We start from the raw sequence: 22443 nt of genomic DNA on the forward strand, positions 1-22443 counted from the left end.
CGAATAAAATTTTTTGGGTTTAAGGAAACATATATCCTTAGTAAATGCGAGTGAGTGGTGTCGATCGAGTCTTGCCGCGATATGGTGGCTGGCATGCTTATACGTGCGGTCGTTCCTTGCGGTGTCCATGATGGTCAGGATCATGGTCAGAATCAGGATCACGATCACCATGATGGTCAGGAGAAAAATTACGAGTTGGCGGATCCAGGGTAAGGGGTGATATTTTTTGCCTTGATGTTTTGTTAAGTTTCTTGCCGACAGGTGGCAGGCGAGTGCGGACGTCCCCAGGTTTCCTGTATGTAACTCCCCTAGAGGAGCAGAGTTGCGCGTCCATCCGCCATCTTGGGTTCCGAAGTCGTGCGGGTAAGCCACACGTCACGCATGTCGGAGCCAACCTCCTTGGTCGGAGCCGCCGCGCCAGTTTCTGCGGCGAGTCGAAGCCGGCGCGTGCGTGTGCTGCCGGCTTCGTCGGCCGCTGCGCGGTACAGCCGCAGCCGCTGACCTGCGCACAACTGGAAAAGGAGTTCGATGCGCAGCACTGAAAGCGGGCTTTCCTGTCACGGAGGAACCGGCGGCGCTGTGGCTCCTGGAAATCAGACGCGCAACTCTGGCGAAGCGTACACAGGAACTCTAGACGTCCCAGAACCAGGGGCAGATTCGGGTCGGATTTTTATACACGAGTTCTGAAAAGGTGTGTGTGTGTGTGGAGGGTGGGGGAATAAAGGGGGGGGGGGGGGGGTAAACTCTTTTATACTGGATCATCTTCATTCGCACGCGAGGGACAGTTATAAATGCGTGCAGTGGAGTAATCTCAAAAAGGACTGCCGGCAAATTGTCGCCTTTATGCTACTCTGCGGGGAATGGATTCAAATTTGCATGCGTATAAAATACACCGTTACCTAGTCATCGTACTCTGCGTTCTTGCCAACTCCTTATAAAGCTGACTTAGATGGCACGATTTTTTCTTCTTTTGAGGGCTTTGTGCCAGCAAGCTTTCGGGATTCGTTTCTCGCCCTCACAAGCTTGCTGCTCGAATCACGGCTCTGGCATTACGACAGTACGGCTGAATCATGCAAGGCACGTTATGTAAACTTACGCAATAGTTGAGCCCATTTGAGTCTTGTTATCACGCTCTAAACTCTTAAAAACAGATGTCGGCGTTAGGTGGTAGGAAAGGGAGTAAAGATGCTGAGATCACATTTCAGTTGCTTTCTTTTTGAGTGCGTGTCGCCACTCGGCTGCTCGACAACAACAACGCTGCGCAGTAATGCATTCACTTATCTGCGTTTTATAGTCGCATTCAGATATCTTGTCACAAGATTGTTTGATTGTAAACGGTTTAACGCGCCGACGCAAAGCAGGCGATGAGGCGCGCCGTAGTGGAGGGCTGCGGATTAATTTTGACCACCTGCAGGGAATCTTTAACGTGCGCCGAAATCTCGTACACAGGGACGTTTTGCTTTTAGCCTACAGGTCTTGTCACAAGACGCTGGCGCTTCGGCGCAGGTTTCTGGTGACCTATTTTCATGGATATTTTCCGGCACTGCACGTTTTTCGAGATCTACGAAACCGGGCGTAAAGACATTCTGAGCTCAAAAATGAAACACACGCAAGATTCGGTCGATTTAGAAGCAGTTCTCTTTTCAGCTGATGAAGATCTCCTTCAGGTTGCTGAAGCAGTGCCACGCGCTGTCGTAAGCATCTTGCTGACGTTCTTCCTGGAAACAGAAGGGGCACGTACAAGCACAGATTAGATCGGTAGAACTAACTTATCACACTTAGATAAAATTCGACACGCATGTCTACCTATACAGTTTGGGGAAGAAAATCGATGTTTGTGGTACAGTTGTGACACTATGATGTTGGGCGCAGAGAAGTGCGCAGTGTTACCAAATAAAGTGAAGAAGAACGGATGGTTGTGAGGGGCGTCGTAGCAGCAATGATACTCTTAATGCGGAAAATGGAGAGCGGTGGTCAGTGTTGGGGGAACTTATGATAACGAAAGGGAGGGTGAGGTTAAATACAATCAAGAAAGTGTAAGCTTGAAAGTGGGCTCTTTGTATGTACGTATGTAATGGGGCCTCTAGTTCCATTTGACTGCATCACTTGAATGCTAACGTGCAATTAACGCACTGAAAATTATGTTTTATTGTTGGCCCGTATGACGTAATTCTTGCTCATAACACGTCACTGTGGTGCAAAATTTGAAAGTTTTTAAATACTTCTAGCTTTTTTTTCGTTAAAAAATATCTTTTGTGTCTCTAATGGAGCTGAGTGAGATACTGAATCCTAGTTCTTTCAAATTAAACGAAGTTGCATTGTCTCTTAATGGCTCCTTTCAAGTCTTGCGCATGAGTGCAAGTTTCCTGATTTTTTTTTTCAGGTAGAAACTGGTTTTAACGAAGTTTTTATAAACGCCGTTAGGGGGTAGATAGGGTGTGTATCGGGCCGTTACGTGCCGTTCCAAAATAGGAACAAGCCAGGCACTTCCGGTGCGTTAGAGAACATTAATTAAACGTGTCGATATGCACCCCGCCACTGAACGGATCTCGAAGGTACTAAACCACCCTTATTTACGCAAAGAATGAATAGAATTGAGCCAAGAGAACATCTTGCAGTAAATGCGATCATAGGTCTTGGAAAAAAAATTATGGTCGATTCCTCTGTCATAGGAATCGGTAAAACACGAAAGCGAAATGTGCCGTGAAATCTGCAGCTGAGCATGATTTGCGGGTTGGCGGCTGTCTTGTGGGTGTGCTTGGTGAGCGACGTCCTGGTCGTGGGTTGCACTGGCGTCATTTCCGTGACGGATATGACTTCAGTGAAATTTCTGTGTATCCCGGCATAAAACACTCTCGTGTCAAACTATAAAACCCCAAAACGAACAACCTGAAGTATAACGTACTCTTTAGTACTACAGGTTGTTTCTCCGCAAGAAGGCCCTGTGTGCAGAGGTGCACCCTTTACAGGCCGCTTTCTTCGTTGTGCTGACGTCATTTCCGTGACGGATGTGACGTCAGTGAAATCTTGGTGTATCCCGGCATAAAACACTTTCGTGTTAAAAAAATTGGCACTACTGGTGCTGGAACACAGGCCGTTCGCTCCAAACCCGCGATTCAACCCCTAGCCAACTGAAGTACAACAATGGTTCTTTCGGCAGTTGATCCAAAAGGATGGGATTGTTCCAAGCGAACCAGTAGGTGGCGCTGGGTGTGCTCAGGAAGCGCCGGGCTGTAAGTCATGGGCTGTCGAGGGCGGTCTCTCATGATTCTCGTGAAGACTTGCAGATACAAAACCACCTAATCAGCCGGGTGAAGACGGGAACAGAGGTCACCAAAGCCTTGGAAAAAGGGAATTTGGCTGTGATCTTCTCATCTTTCTCTCCCCCTCCCATTTCCCTCATCTTTCATTCAATAAAGTTTATTTAATCAGCCAAGTGCCGGGCCTGACCTATCTCGGGACGGACCGCCGCTATTGGGCTACAGTTAAACCTGGATATAACGAAGTTAACAAAAACTCGCAATTTTTCGTTACATGCAGGTTTTGGGCTAAGGCTCGCGTGAATGAAGCAGAAACGAAACCAAAATTCTAGACATCAGAGAGGGTGAACTCACCCTTTAAACGATTTATTTCAGAGTAAAAAACTGCGTGATTTGCGCTTGCTGCTTTCCCACGAACTAAGTAACTACACGGCATTCCAATAAAGCAAGGTCACTTACCCCTGTATTCACAAACGTAACTCTTTTGCCTTTTGACGCTTTTCCGGTGCCTTAACCCGTTTCAAGGACTAAACTTATGCCGAAATGGCGCCCTTTAGCAAGCATTCAAAATTGTTTAGAAGGTGTTAGCTGGGATACTGTACTATGCGGTGACGTTCTTCTTTCTCGCAGGCGGAAACGGCATTTAAAATTACGAGCTTATCTTCAAAAGACAAGGCTTTTCGTTTTCTGGCACCAGATATCATCACCGACGAACTGACACCCCGTATGGCACTGGAGACGCGCGCGTCTACCCGCCGACAGACAGGCCTAGAAGCTAACCGACACCGCACTCTCACGTGAAACGCACGGTGCTTAGCGTTGCGGGTGAAGTCCGCTAAATTATTGCATTTCTCTAGCCGATTTTTCAGAAAAAGTTACAAAAGACAAGGGCTCATCAGCGTAGCGAATTCGTTACATGGAGGTTAGCCGTCGCAACGATTTCGTTACATAGAGGGCGTAAACGCATGTGCTTCTATGGGGGTGGCAACGGAGAATTGAAAACTTCGTTAAATCCAGGAATTCGTTACATCCAGGTTCAACTGCATATACTATTTTATGCCAAAACAGGTACGTACAATCCTCAATGTATTTCCATCGGCGGAAGTGTATTGAAATACAAACCATATTTTTTATAAGGAGTTATACTTACTGGTAGCTCCTTGATCCAGGCACTGATCTGTAAAAACACCAACATTTTTTCAATATTTTACAAAGGCAGAATTCTGCCTGCAGGCGTCTACAGATAATGTGTTGCGAATTTGGTAATTGTAAAACAGGGTGAACATAATAAGCAAGCGGCGAGACAAATTGTTGCGCAGATTTCTCCGATTTATATTTTCGTTCTTTTCTGAGGTGTAAGATGGTGGCGCACTGTTTTTTGGTTGTGAGGGTGGCGTGGTGGCGGCGACAACGCAGGCGGTCGGTGCCGAGAGAGGGCGCTACGTGTCCGACACCTCTACAGTTTCTCTACATATAGCTCCCTAAGAGAGCCATATAGAGGAACTCTAGACACCATCAACATCATGGATATGGAAGTAAGACAGAAAAGAGCGGGGGTGTGATGGTGGCTTCGGCCAGCTTTAGCGGAATAAAGGAGTGAGTCGGTCTGATGTTGCTGAGGGATTGAGTATGGGAGTGTGACATGGTACGTGTTTCTTCAAATCTCGTTACTCTGCGGATAACTTTTGCGCCCAGTGCAAATTACCTTTTTTAACTAAAGTACACGCTTTAAGCAGTCGCTCACTGCTCAGGCAAATAAGTAAACGCATCGTTTCTTTAAAATCTCTCTACTTTGCGTTGCCGTTGTTTAGAAATTCCCTTCGACTTTGCACATGCCTAAGGAAAGCACGCTGTTGCCGCAAATGAATACTTTTGTTGGCGAAAGTCCTTGTTGCTATCGGCCTCTCCGACTACCCCACTCTTCGTTATAAACGGTTCTACGAAGTACCCAAGCTTTACATAAAATTTTTTACGGCCCAGTGTCCTGACTCGAAAACGCTTCTCTGGAATGAGTAATTTATAAATCGTCGATATCTCGTCCGGCGACAAGGGGGTCATATGTGTGCACCCGCACAAGGCGCTGCGAACAATCTCTCGAGTCTGTGCCTGTATTGAAAGCAAGAGCAACAAATAAATCTTCAAACCGCGACCAGCCCCCCATTTGTTATTTTTGGTACTGTGAAGTTCGAATCATATATCTTGAACAATCGTTGTGATTGTGCTGACGAGCGATACAGTGTCAATTGGTGGGCAAAAGTTGTCACGTGACACAAAAATATTGTCCTTCAACGCAATCTTTTTTAAAGAAACGACCAGGACGTACAAAATCGTGTTCGCCGAATTAGGAAATCAAGCAATAATTAGAACTACGGACACCAACAGTTTAGGATTTGATAAGCAATGACAAACGATGGCAGGCAGACCCTGCAGAGTTCTACGCACCATGCTAGAGGTCGAGATGTTAAGGTCCCACTTTCTCAAGCAGATTTTCTGCGCATCTTACATTCCTGACTCGTTAATTATTTGAAACAAGTTTTTCAACTACATATCAGATCGATTCGAATAAGCCTCATTCGGGGCAACCGTTCTAAGGCGGCGTGTCTGCTTTCTCCGCTGCGGATGTCTTCGATCTTCTGCCTCCCCAGCCACGCAACACAACCTCCTCTATCCCCCCTCACACTTTTCACGCTCTTTCCACGATAAACACAGTATAGTTTACTCAATTCAGTGGAATCCTCCCGCATTCGCATTGCTCTTACCACACGTATACATGGGTCCCAGTATACTGAGCCCTTTTGTTACTATTGTGTTTGGGTCGCCTCGAGCTCAAACTTTTTAGAGGCGAAGCCCCTTACAGGAGGAGGCTGTTGGCGTCTCCTGTCGTCGTCGTAATCGTCGCCTCATGTAGTCACGGTACAAAAACACCGGGAAACTCGTTCATGCCTCGCGCTAGAACGTGACGCGTGCTAAAAAGCACTGGGACACTCGTTTACGCCTCGCCTTATAGAGCTTCAAGCTTCAAAGACAAGAGACTTTTACAATAAAGCTGTATACCTCTACACCCAAAGGGTTTCAATTCTGTTGGCAAAAACGCAAAGGCTACAAGAATACACTTATACACTGCATGCTTCGCCGCTCCCCTGGCTTCATGTTAGTGGAGATGGCCTGGGATTTTTTTTTAGTTTTTGGTTTTATTTCCCTTCTTTTCGACATTGTTTTTAAATAATGCGGCCACCCATTCAGTCTCGCGTAACGCCCGCCCCGTCCGCGCTGCCCGCATCCACGCCTTCCGGAACAGTAAACGCCCCCACGAAATCGATATTTACACCGACGCAAGCATACCTGCTCCACTAGTTGGCACGGCATGGACATTACCTGATTACCCCTCCATCCAAGGCAAATGAACTCTTAATATTCCATGTGTTACCATCCAGGAAGCGAAACTCCATGCCATCATTCGAGCCATTTCCTTCCTCATGTTCGACTTTCACACCTCAGTCCCTTCTTAGATACGCATCCTGACGAACTCATTTGAAGCTTTAAAGATTCTGCGAAGTCCCACGTCAACCAGTACTATCGCCAACAAAATCCTTCATCAGATCTACATCCAGAAATCTAGCGGCCCAATCGGCTGCCAGGGAGATGCCTCTAGGCCTTCGCTGCTACCCGACTTGCCTCCGCCACCTCCCAAGTCATTGACGCCAGCCATACAGCTTCTACGGTGCAATCAACAGACAAACAAAATAGGTCGCCTCAAGACCCTCACTCCAACCGGTTTTTTATCCGCTTCGCCCCAGCTCCCAAGATCAGCCGAAATTTTCATAAACAATAACCCCAGATAAATTCCGTAAATGGTACACCCCATCCCTGCCGCCTCTATGTCCCTTCTGCGCCTCCCTCACACCCGCCAATCTCCAGCATTTAATTTCGCACTGTCTGAAATTTATGCGTTATAGAACCTTCAACCCTTCTCCAAATGCCTGCTCCTCAAACATCGACCCTCGTGCACTGGAACCCTCCCCACTGACTTTAATTGCGCACTACTCTTTAGAAAGCGGCCTAGCGCAAGCAGTTTAGAGCCGTGAGCCTGCTCTCCTCACCCCACGCGGCCTCTCCCGCCTTGTCAAGGAGCCAAACAGCTTCGGCTTGAACTGTCCGTTTTGTAGACGTCCCAAGCCACAAACACCCCTCCTTCTTCTCCCGCTTCCCCCTCTTGACCTAGCATCTTCCTGCAGAAATAAAGGTTATCTCTCTCTCTCTCTCTCTCTCTCTCTCTCTCTCTCTCTCTCTCTCTCTCTCTCTCTCTCTCTCTCTCTCTCTCTGTCTCTCTTATTTGCTATATAAAGGAAATCTGCAAGTGTCAGTTACACTGGCATGTTTTGCCTTAAATGTGCTAATGTTTTCTTTTTATTGAACAATGCTGACACGTATGAAGCATGCCATCAGCTTATGTGGTTTGGAAAGGTTTTGCCTAAATGTACTTTTTGTCCAAGCATTCTATAAAGTTGTGGCCGGGTGGCTGAACTGAGTGACAGACAGACAGACGGACAGGCAGACAGACAGGCAGGCAGGCAGGCAGGCAGACAGACAGACAGACAGACAGACAGACAGACAGACAGACAGACAGACAGACGGACGGAAGGACGGACGGACGAATAGACGGACATACGGACGGACGGACATACGGACGGACGGACGGACGGATGGACAGACGGGCGAACGGACGGACGGACAGACAGACAGACAGATGGACGGATGGAGAGACAGACAGATGGACGAACGGACGGACGCACGGACGGACGGATGGACGGACGAACGGAGCAAACATGTCGCGTTTAGGCACCTGAGAAAGACTGCCGTCTTTGAAACAACTCTTTAAACTGTAAGGTTCATTTGAGTCGGCTGTAGACTTACTGGATCAGCGAATACGCACCATTCGCGGGAACCGTTCTAAGGAGAGTACATGGACCAGTTTAGTTTGCTGGACGCTATTTCTAGAATTGTTTTCTGCACACAACACCTCCTACTTGTGTACTCTGCTGTATTGTTTTTGCTAGGAATTGCTACACTATAATTGCCAACACATAATAGTTGTTGTTCGTTATGATATGTTCCGAAGCTGTGTGCTCGAAATTCATCGGTGCGCCGATGCCTGATTACCTCTCTACATTACGGTAATGTGCCAACTCAGAAACCTTCATTGTAGACGCATATTTTTGCATCTTAGTATGAAGAAGCTATAAAGGGTCTAGCGCAATGCAAAAGCTGGTTGCCCCAGCATACCGCAGAATACGAAGCGTTCGTGCCAAATTCCAACAGTGCAAAGCACACTGACCATGGAGTATCCGTCGTCGTTGTTGATTTCGCAAAACAGCAGGATGGTCTGGACAACGCTCATGCCGTTGAACAGCGACACCACCGAGTCCTCTAGTTGCTTCGAAAACTGCAGGAAAAAAAGCTTCAGCCTATGAATGCGAGCTTTACGTATACTGAGATCGTATGTAACAATTAATACAGATTGAGTGAGTGAGTTATTAGCAAGCGGACGGACGTATACGCTTGCCAGGCGTGCTGGCAATTGCTCCGCCCGAGTGGTACCTTTTAAGACTACTCGCGGACAATCACCAAAGATCACAAAGGTTTGTGTCCCTCAAAAAGTTCAAGACAAAACGCAAAATGTCTTTCCCGGCGATCTAGTCGAAAGAGAAATGCGGAGTGGCTCTTCTTCCTTTAACAAAGCTCAGCGCTCCATCTCAAGCTATTAGGCAGTCCATGAAGAAATGTATCACGCCACTAAGCACTCCACAAGTTGGAAAGAGGGGCAAAGAGGTCAGATTCAGTGTATAAAGTCAAGCTGGTGTTCGGTAATTGGTGTGGACGCGCAAATGAAGCCATCGATTTCAAAGTACCCGCAGCGATGGCTCAGGCGCGGAGGCCTTGTAAGCACTATGCCTCGGGTTCGATTTCCGACCGCGGTGGCCGCTTGTCTGATGATGACGAAGGATAAAAATTCCCGCGAGTGTAGGAAATCAGAACGCGTGCACGTTGAAAGGTTCGAAGCTGGTATAAACTAATCTGCGTATACCTCCTCCACTCCTGTGTGCACCAAAAAACACGGGTAGCTTTGGTGCGTAAAGACCCATTTTTTCTATTTCTTAGAGCAGATGTCACCTTATCCTGTATAGTTAGTCCTCGCCCCCCTCTCTCTCTTTTCGACCTATGGGCGCCAATTACTGAATTAAATGACAGTGTAACAGTCTGATGAGTGGTTGGGAAAACACTAACTTACCTCGGCCGGCAGATGGCTAAAGTAGCATTTCGATATCCTCGCAACTTCTGCTTCTTCGTAGGCTGTCGAAGAAAAATAAAATAAAAAATAAGATCAACCCCATTTAACGGAACGGGACGTGGCAGATTGCGCAACGTATGTTTCGGAGCACAACCTGAACAGTTGTCGGATTTTCAGACATACATTTGACAAAGTAAGAAATTTGTGGATAAAAATGAATAAATGCAAAACAAAATAAGAGCTTGGGCGCACGCGAGCTTTTATTGCCATTTTTGCGAGGCCGACAGCACTTATAATTAACTCTCAAGCGCGTGCTACGATCTAGATGTAGTGGTCTAAACCTTCTTGGTAGACAGAGTTTGAACCCAGCAATACACATCCAAGTCCACGTCAGGTCATGCCTTAACGTCTCAATGCGCGAATATTGTTTTTTTTTTTTTTTTTCATAGAAAACGTTACTGGTTTTGACGTAATAGAACTCAACCGCGTCAGACAGATTATACTGCCCGCACGTTAATTAGAGAGCAAAATCGGCTAACAGGCCGCTCTCCTGTCTTGACTGTTACTAATATAAAGATTTCATGTTTTCTCCGCCGCACGACATTTCTATGTCACTGAATTACACGCGGTATGCTGACTTAATTGAACGTCAAAGCACCTATAGCAACCTGTAGGACAATGATGTCAGTCATACTGGACTTGTGCTATCAAACTTTGTTTTTCGTTTAAAGTAGCAGTGACTTGTGGTGCTGAGCACAAGGACGCGGGTTCGATTCCCAGCCGCGGCGGCCGCTTTTCTGATTGAGGCGAAAAGCAAAAACGCCCGTGTGTACGATATTTCGGCGCACGTTAAAGATCCCCTGGTGTTCAAAATTAACCCGGAGCCCTCCACTACGGCGCGCCTGCGTTGCGTCGGCGCGTAAAACCCGAAGTAGCAGTGACTCAAAGTGGTAGTCGTGCATGGGGACTTGTGCGCCACTAACCTTTGGCGGTAAAAAAAAAAGCAAAAAAAGAAAAAGAAGGTCAGTGAGTAGCATACTCTGCGACCGGTGGTTATAAACAGGCTGCGGTTGTACTAGAAGTGTGCAGGAATAAACTTCAGCTGACAGACTGCATTGTCGGAAGTGGGACTAACATCAAGAATGTGAGGAGCGGAGATAGCAAACTTTTCTCACAGCAGATATTCGCATCTGGCATGTAGTTCTTCTTCTCCGCCTTGGCGAAGGGCCGCGGTGCACAAACTAGGAGCAAGACTCCCGCTGCGAACACCGAGATCCTGACCACACGCATAATAGCAGGGATACGGCACTACGGCCGCCGGTTCACGACGCGAGACACTGCGGCCGACTTCGAGCCTTCGGATCGAGTGAATGGCTAATGAGATGTGTGGAGCAGGAGAAAAAAGGGAAAGAGCTCATAGGTAGAGGAAAGAAGGAATGCTAAACATGTCGCGGGCCCGTATGAGGGGGGCTGAGTAGAATGAATAGTTGGGGAGAGGGGGCAAGGTTTTAATGCGAAAGCATTACATAGCCCGTCCAGCGAAAAAGCCGGCAGTGGCATTGGCGTCGGACGCAGCGAAACGGCTCCCCGATCATGTGTCACTGAAGCTTTCTATAGCTCGAGGCGTCGCATACCACGCGCTTAAACTCGGTAGTAGTGAAAGATGCACAGTCCACGCCAGTTCACCCCAGATAAAGAAGGGAGGGGAAGAATTAGTACACAAGAGATATTTACAGTGTTCCTTTATTAAAAAATTCATGGATGTTAGGTTTTTCGATAGCAAATGATATTCTACATCTACTGCAGAAAACCACCGCCTGCTGTTGCCCGCGCCACCTCCTGGCGGCATATAAGAAATCACGTGGCAACAGCAACGAAAGATTTCACTAGCTAGGTTCCACGTTCTGCTTGGAACGCACGTGGAGCACGGCAACACGGTTCTATAAACCTTGAAGTCGGCCGCCTCAATTCACGCGTGTCTCCGCCGTACTGCAGCGCTGGCATCGAGGAGCCCGGCCTGGAGCAGTGGAACGCGGTAAATTCAAATCGCCTTGAGTAAACCTTAAGTGTGTTTACCTTGGGATGAGCGCGACGGAACAGGAACAGCATCAGAGGTGAGAGGAAAAGCAAAGGGGAGCATTTCCTTGGCAAATGTCTACAAAGACTATCGTCTTTTGACGACATTTGCAACGAAAGGAGCAAATACGCGGCCAATTTTTCTTGTTGTTGTTGCAACTTCTATTGGCTAGTGTGGCTCTAGGCTATGGGGTGGGGGAAGGGAAGAGGGTGAGTGATATGGGACGCTGCAGTTAGTGGTCGCCTTGGAGCATGTAGGATTATGTATCAGAGACTTGCAAGAGGTGGTCGAGGAGTCGAAGAAGTCGATGTTGGCGGCCAGATCTGGGGAAGGAGGCGACCTACGCTATACCGCTCGTTAGACTTCTTTTAATGTAAAAATTGATGAACACGTGCCACCTCCTAGTAATTGATAATAGTATGCATGCTTGCAAGTTGCATCGAAGCAGTAAGGGGGCCTCGCATCGGCTGTGCGAAATGGCCACCCGCTTAGGGGTGCCTCAGATTCAGTACGTCGAAAAGACAGAGTCCAACCACAGCAGAGGACAGAGCACAAATGGAGACAGCGACGAGGCAATAATCAAGGCATGGAGGCAATTAAGAAACACCACTGTCGAAATTTTGCTGGCGTTTTTTTGTTCTTATAGTGGCACGTGGCGAATTCCGAACAAAATAAAAACCATAACCAAGGAGAGAAAAGAAGCATACATGTATCGTTTCGTTCTTATTTGTTTCTGTGTTTGCGAAATTACTCATTCCTTCCAACGAGGCAGCGCCAGGCGACCAGCTGTGCCCGAACCAACACAGCAGTAGACGAAAGGTTCCGCTTTGGTCTCTTTATCTACACTCACTTCTATTTCTTCATGCGAGCAGAGCAATGTTTAGCAGAAAAAGTAAGGAATGTATATGAGCATATCGGGCGCTTCAATGTGCTTCATATCAATTATCGGGAATTATTCTGGGCCATGAATGTCATCTGAGTTGATACAATGCTGTAGGGTTGGCTTTCTCGCCTAATGAAAAAAATTATTCCTTTGCGGCATTTCTTTTTTGCAGAGGCTTGTAAGATTGTAGGGCCTCGACTTCCACAGACCTCGAGTTTCTTTTCTTCTTGACCTCTTTGTACGCTACAGTGAAACACAGATAAAGTATAAATAATGGAGACAACGTGCTCGGCTTGCCTTGAGGGCAGCTGCGTTGACGCGGCAGTCATTTCTTTTCATTATGTGTCCTGAGCATCATACGCGACTACCAGAAATTAACTCACAAAAACCACCCTAACCCCCTGAAGGAAACGAAGTGCTTTCTGTGTGGAGGACGTTTCAGTATTTGTTATTATGTTAAAGTGACGCATTCCGTACAATAACTATGTTATTTAAAAACACGTTACTGGGAATGTCGTTAAAATAAAAAAAATTGTATACCCTTCGTCACTTCGTAAAGCGCAGTAAAGAACACACAGGACGAGGGAGACAAGGACCAGCGGTACTTACAACTTAATTTTAATAACAACCACGTGACATATAAATGAAAAAGAAGAACACGCTCAAATGTCTATGAAGTTTTTCATGTCACTGCACAGTCTCCCACGCGCCCGTCATGCACGCTTATCCAAAAAGGCCAGCTCTTTCGAGCTCAAAGATATGGACGTTGTGCTGACACAGTCACCTATCCGCTGCATTTCCGCGGCCTCAACAATCTCTCGCGTGCGCTGATCAGCGTCTCGAAATGTGACGGAGCACTCATCACACATAGGCTCGCACTTGTCGCACTCTTGGGAATGAATGCCCAAATTACTATCTTTGCCTTTTGTACCTTGTTACAAGGTTCCCGTAGGCGAGTGTTGAGGCACCGCCCCGTTTGGCCTACGTATGTTTTTTTACAAGTGAGGGGTAACTTATAAACCACCCCTTCCGCGCAACGCACGTACTGGTTTTGGTGATTAATGAGGCATTTGTTTTTTCCTCTTTTCACAGGGCACGTTTGGCTGCAGGGTCTAGACAGTTTATCAGAGGCCGACATGACAACTTTCACGCCAGCCCTTCCGCCAATCCTTTTAAGGTTGCGCGATATGCGATGCATGTACGGGATGTCGGCTACATTTTTGTCCTTTCGGGTCACCTCTTGTGAATCTTCCTGCGTCTTCTTTGCCTTCAAACGAATCGAGTTGGCCACAGCTACAATCATGCTCTCAGGATATTCTGCTGAAGTAAGGCGACGGACTTGAGCGTAAAAACTAGAGTTTATAAGGTGCTTGCAAGATTTCTTCAGCGAGTTTGTGAGACACGTTCTGGCGATGTCCCTCTTCACGGGTTTAGTGTGTGCGGACGTAAGTGGCAATAACGGTTTCTGGCAACGGGGCTCGTACAACCAACATACAGGCGAAGCAGAGAATTTTAAACACAGATCCAAAAATTTCAGGCTGTCCTGTTGAGGCACCTCATGAGTGACCTCAAGAGGGATAAGGCATTCTTTAAAAATCCCCAGTGTACTGGCCACATCCACAGGGAAGGCTTCCGCGCTACTCTCCAGCAGCACCAAGGAGTCATCGACATATCGAAAGACTTTTATGACTCTTGTGTCCTTTAACCTGTCTGCGAGCATCCTGAAGAAGTGAGCCATGACGAGGTTACATAGTGCAGGAGCAACGCAGGACCGAATACATACTCCATTCTTTTGTTATGTACGCAACGTCGTTCCATTGAACATACGTTGCATACAAGTAGAATTCTAACAAATCCAAAAAAACCTTGAACCGAGACAGCACATTCACTCGAGAACCGTACAGGACCGAATACCAAAATCGCATCTTCAACACTCGATAGCATCAAATCGCAACGGAGAGTGTAATATAGGTCTTTTACGTCCACAGAAAACGCTTTGAAGCACTTCTCCGAATTTTGTGTCAGAAATTCTACCAGTTGCTCAGAACTTTTAGTTTCGGTTTCTGAAAGGCATACCTGGCAAAAATGTATAGCGGAATTCTAGCAGCGCAACGTCGGATTGTTGAAAATTGATGACCCATATGAAACTAAAAGTTTCAAAAGCATCGCCAGAACGTGTCTCACAAACTCGCTGAAGAAACCTTGCAAGCGCCTCATTAACTCTAGTTATTACGCTCAAGTCCGTCGCCTTACTTCAGCAGGATATCCTGAGAGCATGATTGTAGCTGTGGCCAACTCGATTCGTTTGAAGGCAAAGAAGACGCAGGAAGATTCACAAGAGGTGACCCAAAAGGGCAAAAATATAGCCGTCATCCCGTACATGCATCGCATATCGCCTAACCTTAAAAGGATTGGTGGAAGGGCTGGCGTGAAAGTTGTCATGTCGGCCCCTGATAAACTGTCTAGACCCTGCAGCTAAACGTGCCCTGTGAAAAGAGGAAAAACAAATGCCTCATTAATCACCAAAACCAGTACGTGCGTTGCGCGGAAGGGGTGGTTTAGAAGTTGCCCCTCACTTGTAAAAAAAACATACGTAGGCCAGACGGGGCGGTGCCTCAACACTCGCCTACGGGAACATTGCAACAAGGTACGCAAAGGCAAAGATAGTAATTTGGGTATTCATTCCCAAGAGTGCGACAAGTGCGAGCCTATGTGTGATGAGTGCTCCGTCACATTTCGAGACGCTGGTCAGCGCACGCGAGAGATCGCTGAGGCCGCGGAAATGCAGCGGATAGGTGAATGTGTCAGCACAACGTCCATATCTCTGAGCCCGAAAGAGCTGGCCTTTTTGGATAAGCGTGCATGACGGGTGCGTGGGAGGCTGTGCAGTGACATGAAAAACTTCATAGACATTTGAGCGTCTTCTTCTTTTTCATTTATATGTCCCGTGGTTCTTATTAAAATTAAGTTGTAAGTAGCGCTGGTCCTTGTCTCGCTTGTCCTGTGTGTTCTTTACTGCGCTTTACGAAGTAACAATGAAGTACCAACTAGCTCGCACCCATACCCTTCGCAAAAAAACTTGTTGCGTTGTTTCTAGCGAGGCCCACAACATGATCAGAACGTTATTTATCTACTATATACCCATTTCCGTTCATGGTCCGTGTGGTTTCCACAGCGCGCGCACCGCGGCACTGTTCAAATTAAAAGAAATGAGAACACCGCATCGCTTTCACATTTTGATATGCGACTTCCTATATGGCCCAGCCAGAAGTATCCCCCGAGCAATGCCTTTGTGCAAGCAGTAAAGCCAGATTTATAGAAATTGGATGTGCAAGTTTATTTTTTATCTTCAAGAATGGCTTTTTCACATTGCTGTTATGTACTCCAGCAAAGCCTATTGTAAAAAAAAAATTGAAAAGTTTTATGATAGGCTTTTGCGCGATGCTGAACTGTGGGGCAACGAAGCCCGCCGATGCAAGTTTGGAGTTTTGGACGCCCTCACCCAGTTAACGAAGGAAAAACAGCCCGAACGACGGGACAATAGCAACGGATTCACGCAACACAGGCGCTGTGCTGTGTAAATCTCTATCTTTTGCCCTATCGCTCACGCTGTTTTCCTTCGAAGTATAACATACCAGCTGGCCTATTAGCGAACTCCTCTGCCGGTTAACTAAAAATAAACAAAATACGTAAAAAATAGGCGAGCTAAAGACAGAACAAAACCAAAGAATTAAACAAAAATTCTTCTTGGTGCTGTCGCCAGTGGCGCCAAACACAAATAAAACAACAGCAACAAAAAATAATGATACTAGCGTCAATAGCTGCGTTCGGCTGGATCGAAAAGACGCAGAAATGTAAAAGCAAGCTGGCCGATATCGGTAGATTAGAACGTTGTGAATACAAATATACCAATCTCAGGGGCAGCGGTTGCTTATTAACGCACATAATGCCAAAATCGGGAAAATTGGTTATCGACGTGCCATACACTTTCCCGCATTCCAATTTGTGTCATCACAATCGCAAATACGGGGTGGCACAGGATTGGTTGGGCTTTCCTGAGCGTTTTGGGAAAGGGACATATAAGTGTAAATAAAATCAGTGTATGGAAGAATTTTCCTGGTCACGCACTTAAAATACACAAACCTCAGCTGGCAAAAATGTTAAATAAATGCCCGCCGCAGGCGAAAGGTTTTGTTTCTGTTTCAATTTCGTTGAAATATTCTGCCTTGCGTCACACCTAAGCGCAGTCAAAAGGGGACCGCATGCGGGTGAACGCGAGAGCCTGCTGCACCTCTCGGGAGATCTCATCCCGGCACCAGCTTGCCAACGACGCTGGACACTGTATAACGTTTCAGTAACTTCCTGGTCCCTGTGGTGTTCCTGGAAATGAGAAGGCAGATAAAGCTGCTCGCAGGGGCGTGGAAATGCGTAATGTGAGGAAGGTATTCTTCAGTAAGCGTAATGCCACAACTCGGACGAATGCACTTGTTTTAATGGAACGGAATAGTCTCTGGTCACTTCCAGAGCACCACCTTGCCTTCCTACGCCACACAGAAACTTGAGCTCAGGATGAAACAGCCACAGGTACTTCCGCGCCGATTAGAGACGTTGTATAACCGACCACGTCTCAACGCAGCGCTCACGAAGTCGTACCTTTGTCTACTTGGTGCCGATACAAACCCTAACTGCAACAACTGTGGATCGCTGTAAACCGCGGAGCATTTGCTGTTGGAGTGCTCCGCATATATACAAGCAAGGCGCAGTCTTGAGCAGAAACTAGAGCGCCTCAGCCCAGGGCCAATGACCTTGAAAGTACTTGTTAGTCTTTGGCCCTCTCAATCAGTGAAACGTGCTGTTGGGCTAGTTAGTACATACTGAATCGGGGGGCTTAGCGCAAAAAAAGACGAGGACGGTGGCAGACGAAACAGGCGTTTGTCTTCTCTCGTCTGCCACCGTCCTCGTCTTTTTTTGCGCTAAACCCCCCGATTCCCTCTCAATCAGCTCAACGCAAAGTACTGGCGGATTGGCGTCATTGCAGTGATTTAGAGTTAATAAAACAGACGTTTTAATCATACTACTGGCACAAACTGACCAATCATATTTTTTGTTATTTCTCTCTCTTCTTTTATTTCTTCTCTTTCTTACTCTTTCTTCTGCACTGTAATCTATCGCGCCTTTTCTCTCCCCATTTACCGCTTCCCCCGCAGAGTAGCATGTCGGCGTCGGAATTCTGGCAAACATCTCGGCTTTCTCTTCTAATGAAGAGCCTTCTCTCTCTCTCTCTCTCTCTCTCTCTCTCTCTCTCTCTCTCTCTCTCTTACTGCACCTACTTACTACTAGCGCATATATATATACAGATGTATACACAACAGCCGGCGGCACAATTGAGAGATTATGAACGCCATCACCCACCCTACCGGGACGCAGTGGCCGTCAACTTAATTGCCGAGAAACTGCGCGTGTACTTCCGGCACCTTCTTCCAGGCGGCAGCACCTCACCAGGAAGTTTCTCCAGGAGGGACACAAAGGGGCGGGGCTTGGTGGCCGACTTTGCCTGGACGCCGATATATCAAAGGGACGTTAGAACAAGAGCATTATCACCATCGTCGTCGTTTTAGAGCGCGTGGATAAAGTCGCCGCAAGGCTTTTCGGCGTACGCCATCACCGACGGCGCAAACCAGTCAATACAAGCTTCGCTTGAGAAGACCCTTTCTGACTGGATTCCTTCCTTTTCGACGAAAGGAAAAGCGAATGAGAACACGCTTTTAGGGAGATCATTCTGGTTTAGCTGTCCTTACAAAAAAATCTTCGGCTTAAATTCCTGTATCCACTGAATCACCTCGCAAATAATTTCGGGTAAACCCTGATGCTTTTTTGAACTTCCGTGACACAAGATCGAAGAGACAAAGGCGCTCTTGGGCACTGGAATGAATGAATGAATGAAATCTTTATTCAGCAACAGGTGCTCCTGTTAGGGCACTCGCCCGGTGGAGGGGATCCTCAGTCCGGGATCCCCTGGTTGTGGCTGGCTGCGCGGGCCCTGTTCACCATGTCAAGCTGGATCGTAGTATTACAGCTCACTCTAATCGTAGGGTCCTTGCAGGCCAACCGCGCCGTGCACTTTTGAATGGAGGGATTGGAGATTGGTTGTAGACCTGGCGTTTCCTCGCGCTCCCATACCTGATGGTATGGAGCACCGGGTGCTGGGCAGTTACAGCTGGCTTGATATTCGGTCGGATATATGGCATGGAGGAGGGTGCGGTGCGGAAACGTTCAGGTTTGGAGTCTTCTGAAGGTGGTAGCTTCATCTCTTGTGAGTTGTGCATGTGAATGGGGGAACATTCGCCGTTGGTGTCGATAATTGGCCAAGATATCCGTGTAGCGCAGGAGAGGTTGTTGATTAGATGTCGGGGGAGTGAGGGAGATGAACCTCCCGCAAAAGAAACGGCAGCGAGGTATTAGTGAATGGCATGCATTAGACCCAGTTATCAGTCAACTGCTAACCAATATTGCTGAAAATAGTGTAATAACTTCAATGACCTGTTGGCTGTTGTTTTTACTAATTCTTGTACGTAATTAGCGTGCAGAGCCATGCAGTGCCTGGCTAATTGGGCCGATTGTTTCTAACGCACTGGTTGCAAGCATACAGGTGTCTGTATTGTTGTTTATGGCATGTTCCGTATGGGAACTCTATTATTTCTCCACCTTGGCGCGGTACTTGTGCGCAAGTGCACTCCTATGGTGGCATACAGGCTCACTCCTGTGAAAATACAATACCCATGGGGAATTGACAATATGGTGTTAATAAAAATTCATGTTTCGTCTCACTCACCCTGCTGCACGTAACAATATTGACGTTTTTTTTCTTGTAAATCCTTATCCCTAACGTCAGCCCAGTCACCTCCGGATGCACACAGAGACTGTTCTTCTAACTGTTCTTCAAACACCTTGTCCATGTTTTTCTGGAGTTCCTGCTGACAGCGGGAGAAGTGAAATCGCCTTCTAGAAAAGTAAAGATCCTCCCCTCGGCATCGGATGGGGGAATATAATGTGTGCCTCAAAAAAAAAAAGTAAAATAAAAAAAATAGCAGTGGCTTAGCTCGGCTATGCCAGGATATACGTAGCGTGAGCTAAAGTTCAGCTGGTTATTCTTAGCTTTCCTGGTTTCCTAGGATTAGCTGATTATAATGATAATGCTGCTAAAACGATTTACAATCCAATCAAATCCAGTCCAGTCCAGTCCAGTGCAGTCCAGTCACTGCTCCTTGCGCATGCGCGGCACGGCTCTCCAGGAGCCGCGAAAAACGGCTATCAAGCGGCTCCGGCGCAGCGTCAGACTTGGCTACTGTGCAACGGAGGCGCACAGCTGGGCACGCGCCGGCGCCTGTGCGTCTGCCGCGGCTATGACGTCACTCCCCTGGAATGCGCAGACCGGCGAATGTGCAGACCTAATTCTCTACACAGCCGTACTCCAATTGGATGGGATTTACAATCCAATACAATCCAATCCAATGTTCCTCGCGCTTGCGCAACACGGCCCTTCAAGGTTCACGCGAAACTGCTCAACCTCGGCCAGTGTAGCTTACAGTACAAAACACACACACACACACACAAAAACGGTGCGTGCGAAGGTGATGTCAGAGCTTCCTTTTCTCGTTAGAAAGCGTTGGAATGACAATGAGCCGTCGTTTCCCGAAAAAGGAAAAAAAAAAAAAAGGGAAAGCAGTTCTCAATGACATGGGGCGTCGGGCGGTGTGCAATCAGCCACGCGAACTATCCGGAACGGCAAAAAGGCCGATCGTCAGCTCCGCTATCGTCAACATTTGCATACTCTCTCTTGCAGCCGCTCCGGAGACATTTCCCGTGGTTACCCTAACGAGACCATCTAAACGTCACTTAGATCATCCAGTGCCCGTCCAGCTTCCTTTCTGTTTTGGGTTTGCCATATAAATACGTAGCTTATACCACGCTTTTGTTTACCGGTTTTCGAAGACCTAGCCGAGTCGGCGATGTTTATCGGGGAAGCGGTGGTATTTGACTTAAGCGGAATGCGGGCCTTGCAACCTGAGGGATGTTGGATCATTTGAGGGAAAGGAATAGTTGAGTAGAAAGCGGAAATGGCAGGGGCAAAGAGAACCGGAGAAGGGTTCTCAAAGGGGAAAGTGTTATTCGAACTTGCCAGGGAAACGCCTACTACCCCTCTCAAAAGCAGAGGACGAATGGGGTACAAAAAAAAAAAAAACCGACCGAATCGTGAAAATGGAAATGAAAGTCTGGCGAATGGGGTATTCTGACTAGTTTTAACTAGTGAACAAACATTAGACGTTAGTGCTGGCATGAAAAACAAGGGAGCATAATGCAGAACTTTAATTTATAAATGAACACACCTTTTTTAGGTTTGTCAAGCGTATGAGTCTGGGCCGTCGTAGAGGTTAGTGCTGGTCTGAAAAACCAGGGAGCATATATATAATGCAGAAATCAACTGATAAGAGAACATCATTTGTTCGGTTTGTCAAGCGTATAAGTCCGGGCCGTGGTGCCACGGCCTCTGCATTACGATACGACTGGTCCGTAACCCCCCTAGGTGCCGCCACTAACGTGAAGGCAGCTGACCGACAAGAGCTCTTGTTGTTTACGCCATGACCCGGGTTTCACCAGTCCTCCCGAGATGGGACGCGGGAGCTGAGGTCCGGTGTATGGAACTCCCAGTAAAAGTTTAAAGGAGCCATTAAGAGAAAATACAAATTTGATCTTTTTGAAAGAAATAGACTTTGGTAGCTCGCTTAGCTCCATTTTAGCAGCTAAAGGCGTTTCTTTCAATCGAAAAGAAAAAAAAAAACGCAAGAAGAATTGAAGAACGTTGAAATATCGCGCCACAGTGACGTCATATTGACAGAACTTGGTGACGTATTATGAACCAGCACTAAAAGCAATTTTATCAGTGTGTGAACTGCGCGTTAGCATTCATGTGATGCGATCAAACGGAGCTAGAAACCCCGCCACAATCGCCCAGTCATGTTTCTTTGGCGGTGTCTTAGGTGGGCGGCCGGCAGTCGCCCAAACAAGATTCTGTGACGTCATAAAAAATTGCCGGCAAGTGGCTAGGGAGTCGCCACTAATGAATATTTCTTCTTTAACATCTCGATTATTTGTTTGAAGCTGGTGATGAAATTGTCATTCTAGTTATCCGAACAAAATAGCCTTTTTAATGAACCTTACTTGTATTCTGTCATCACGGTCCCTTTAATGGCGGGTAGGGGCAGTTAGGTGTGGGGCAGGTGGGACGCGAGATGATCCCATATGCATGTAGCGGGTACGGAGCGGGGTGGGAAGAGAGGAGGTTTACGCTTCTCGAACCGGTGTTACTAGCACGTGGTACGTGGCGATGCTGTTGGCGTGCCTGACGATCTGAAACGTGTTGAGTGTTATATAAACTGGCAAGAGCATGGACGGACCCCGAAAGAGTCCTCAGGTAAGCATGTGAACAAGGGAATTGCCCTCCTGGTTGGCGTAGCTAGAGAACCGTGCTGGAGTTATTTCAGGGGGCGGATGGGTAGGAAGGGCAAGGTCATCATCATCATCATAATCATCATCATCCTACTCAGGTCCACTGTAGGATGTAGGATGAAGGCCTCTCCCATTGGCCTCCAACCGCTCCTGCCCTTCGCCGCTTGAGTCCACTGTTTGCCCCCGAATTTCTTTATGCCATCCCTCCATCGGGTCACTGGCCTTCCCCTTCTTCCAGACCCATATCTTGGTATCCACTCTGTTGCCATAATTGTCCACCGCTTCTTGGTTCGTCTCATTACACGACCAGCCCGAGTCCATTTCTTTTTCTTTATTTCAACTATGATATCTTCTACTCTAGTTTTGTTCTCTGATCCGGGTAGCTCGTTTCCTGACCCTGAGTGTTATTCCTAACATTATTCGTTTC

The 22443-nt window shown here is 47.2% G+C and overlaps 2 protein-coding genes across 2 annotated transcripts in view; one reads left to right on the forward strand and one right to left on the reverse strand.

Annotated features, from left to right (window-relative positions):
- LOC144153646 (monocarboxylate transporter 10-like) overlaps positions 1–22443 on the forward strand; it is a 307668-nt gene that overhangs the window by 6516 nt on the left and 278709 nt on the right. The gene's annotated exons all lie outside the window — the stretch shown is intronic.
- LOC144152896 (uncharacterized) lies at positions 1621–10901 on the reverse strand. Its single transcript, XM_077684441.1, has 5 exons — positions 10725–10901; positions 9550–9611; positions 8596–8703; positions 4411–4437; positions 1621–1718 (listed from the first exon to the last, which is right to left on the reverse strand). Exons 1-5 carry the CDS (start codon positions 10837–10839, stop codon positions 1644–1646), a joined length of 387 nt encoding a protein of 128 aa, XP_077540567.1. The 5' UTR covers positions 10840–10901; the 3' UTR covers positions 1621–1643.

This window comes from Haemaphysalis longicornis, unplaced genomic scaffold (genome assembly GCF_048455015.1).
Source record: "Haemaphysalis longicornis isolate Haplotype H1 unplaced genomic scaffold, Haemaphysalis longicornis Haplotype H1 scaffold_9, whole genome shotgun sequence".
NCBI lineage: Eukaryota > Metazoa > Arthropoda > Arachnida > Ixodida > Ixodidae > Haemaphysalis > Haemaphysalis longicornis.

Excerpts from the sequence above, each read along its gene's own strand:
- LOC144152896 (XM_077684441.1), bottom strand. The coding sequence starts at position 10,839 with ATGCGTGTGGTCAGGATCTCGGTGTTCGCAGCGGGAGTCTTGCTCCTA. Across the intron at positions 8,704-9,549 it reads TTAGCCATCTGCCGGCCGAG|TTTTCGAAGCAACTAGAGGA; the intron begins GTAAGTTAGTGT and ends TTTTTCCTGCAG. Across the intron at positions 1,719-4,410 it reads CCTGGATCAAGGAGCTACCA|GAAGAACGTCAGCAAGATGC; the intron begins GTAAGTATAACT and ends TTCTGTTTCCAG.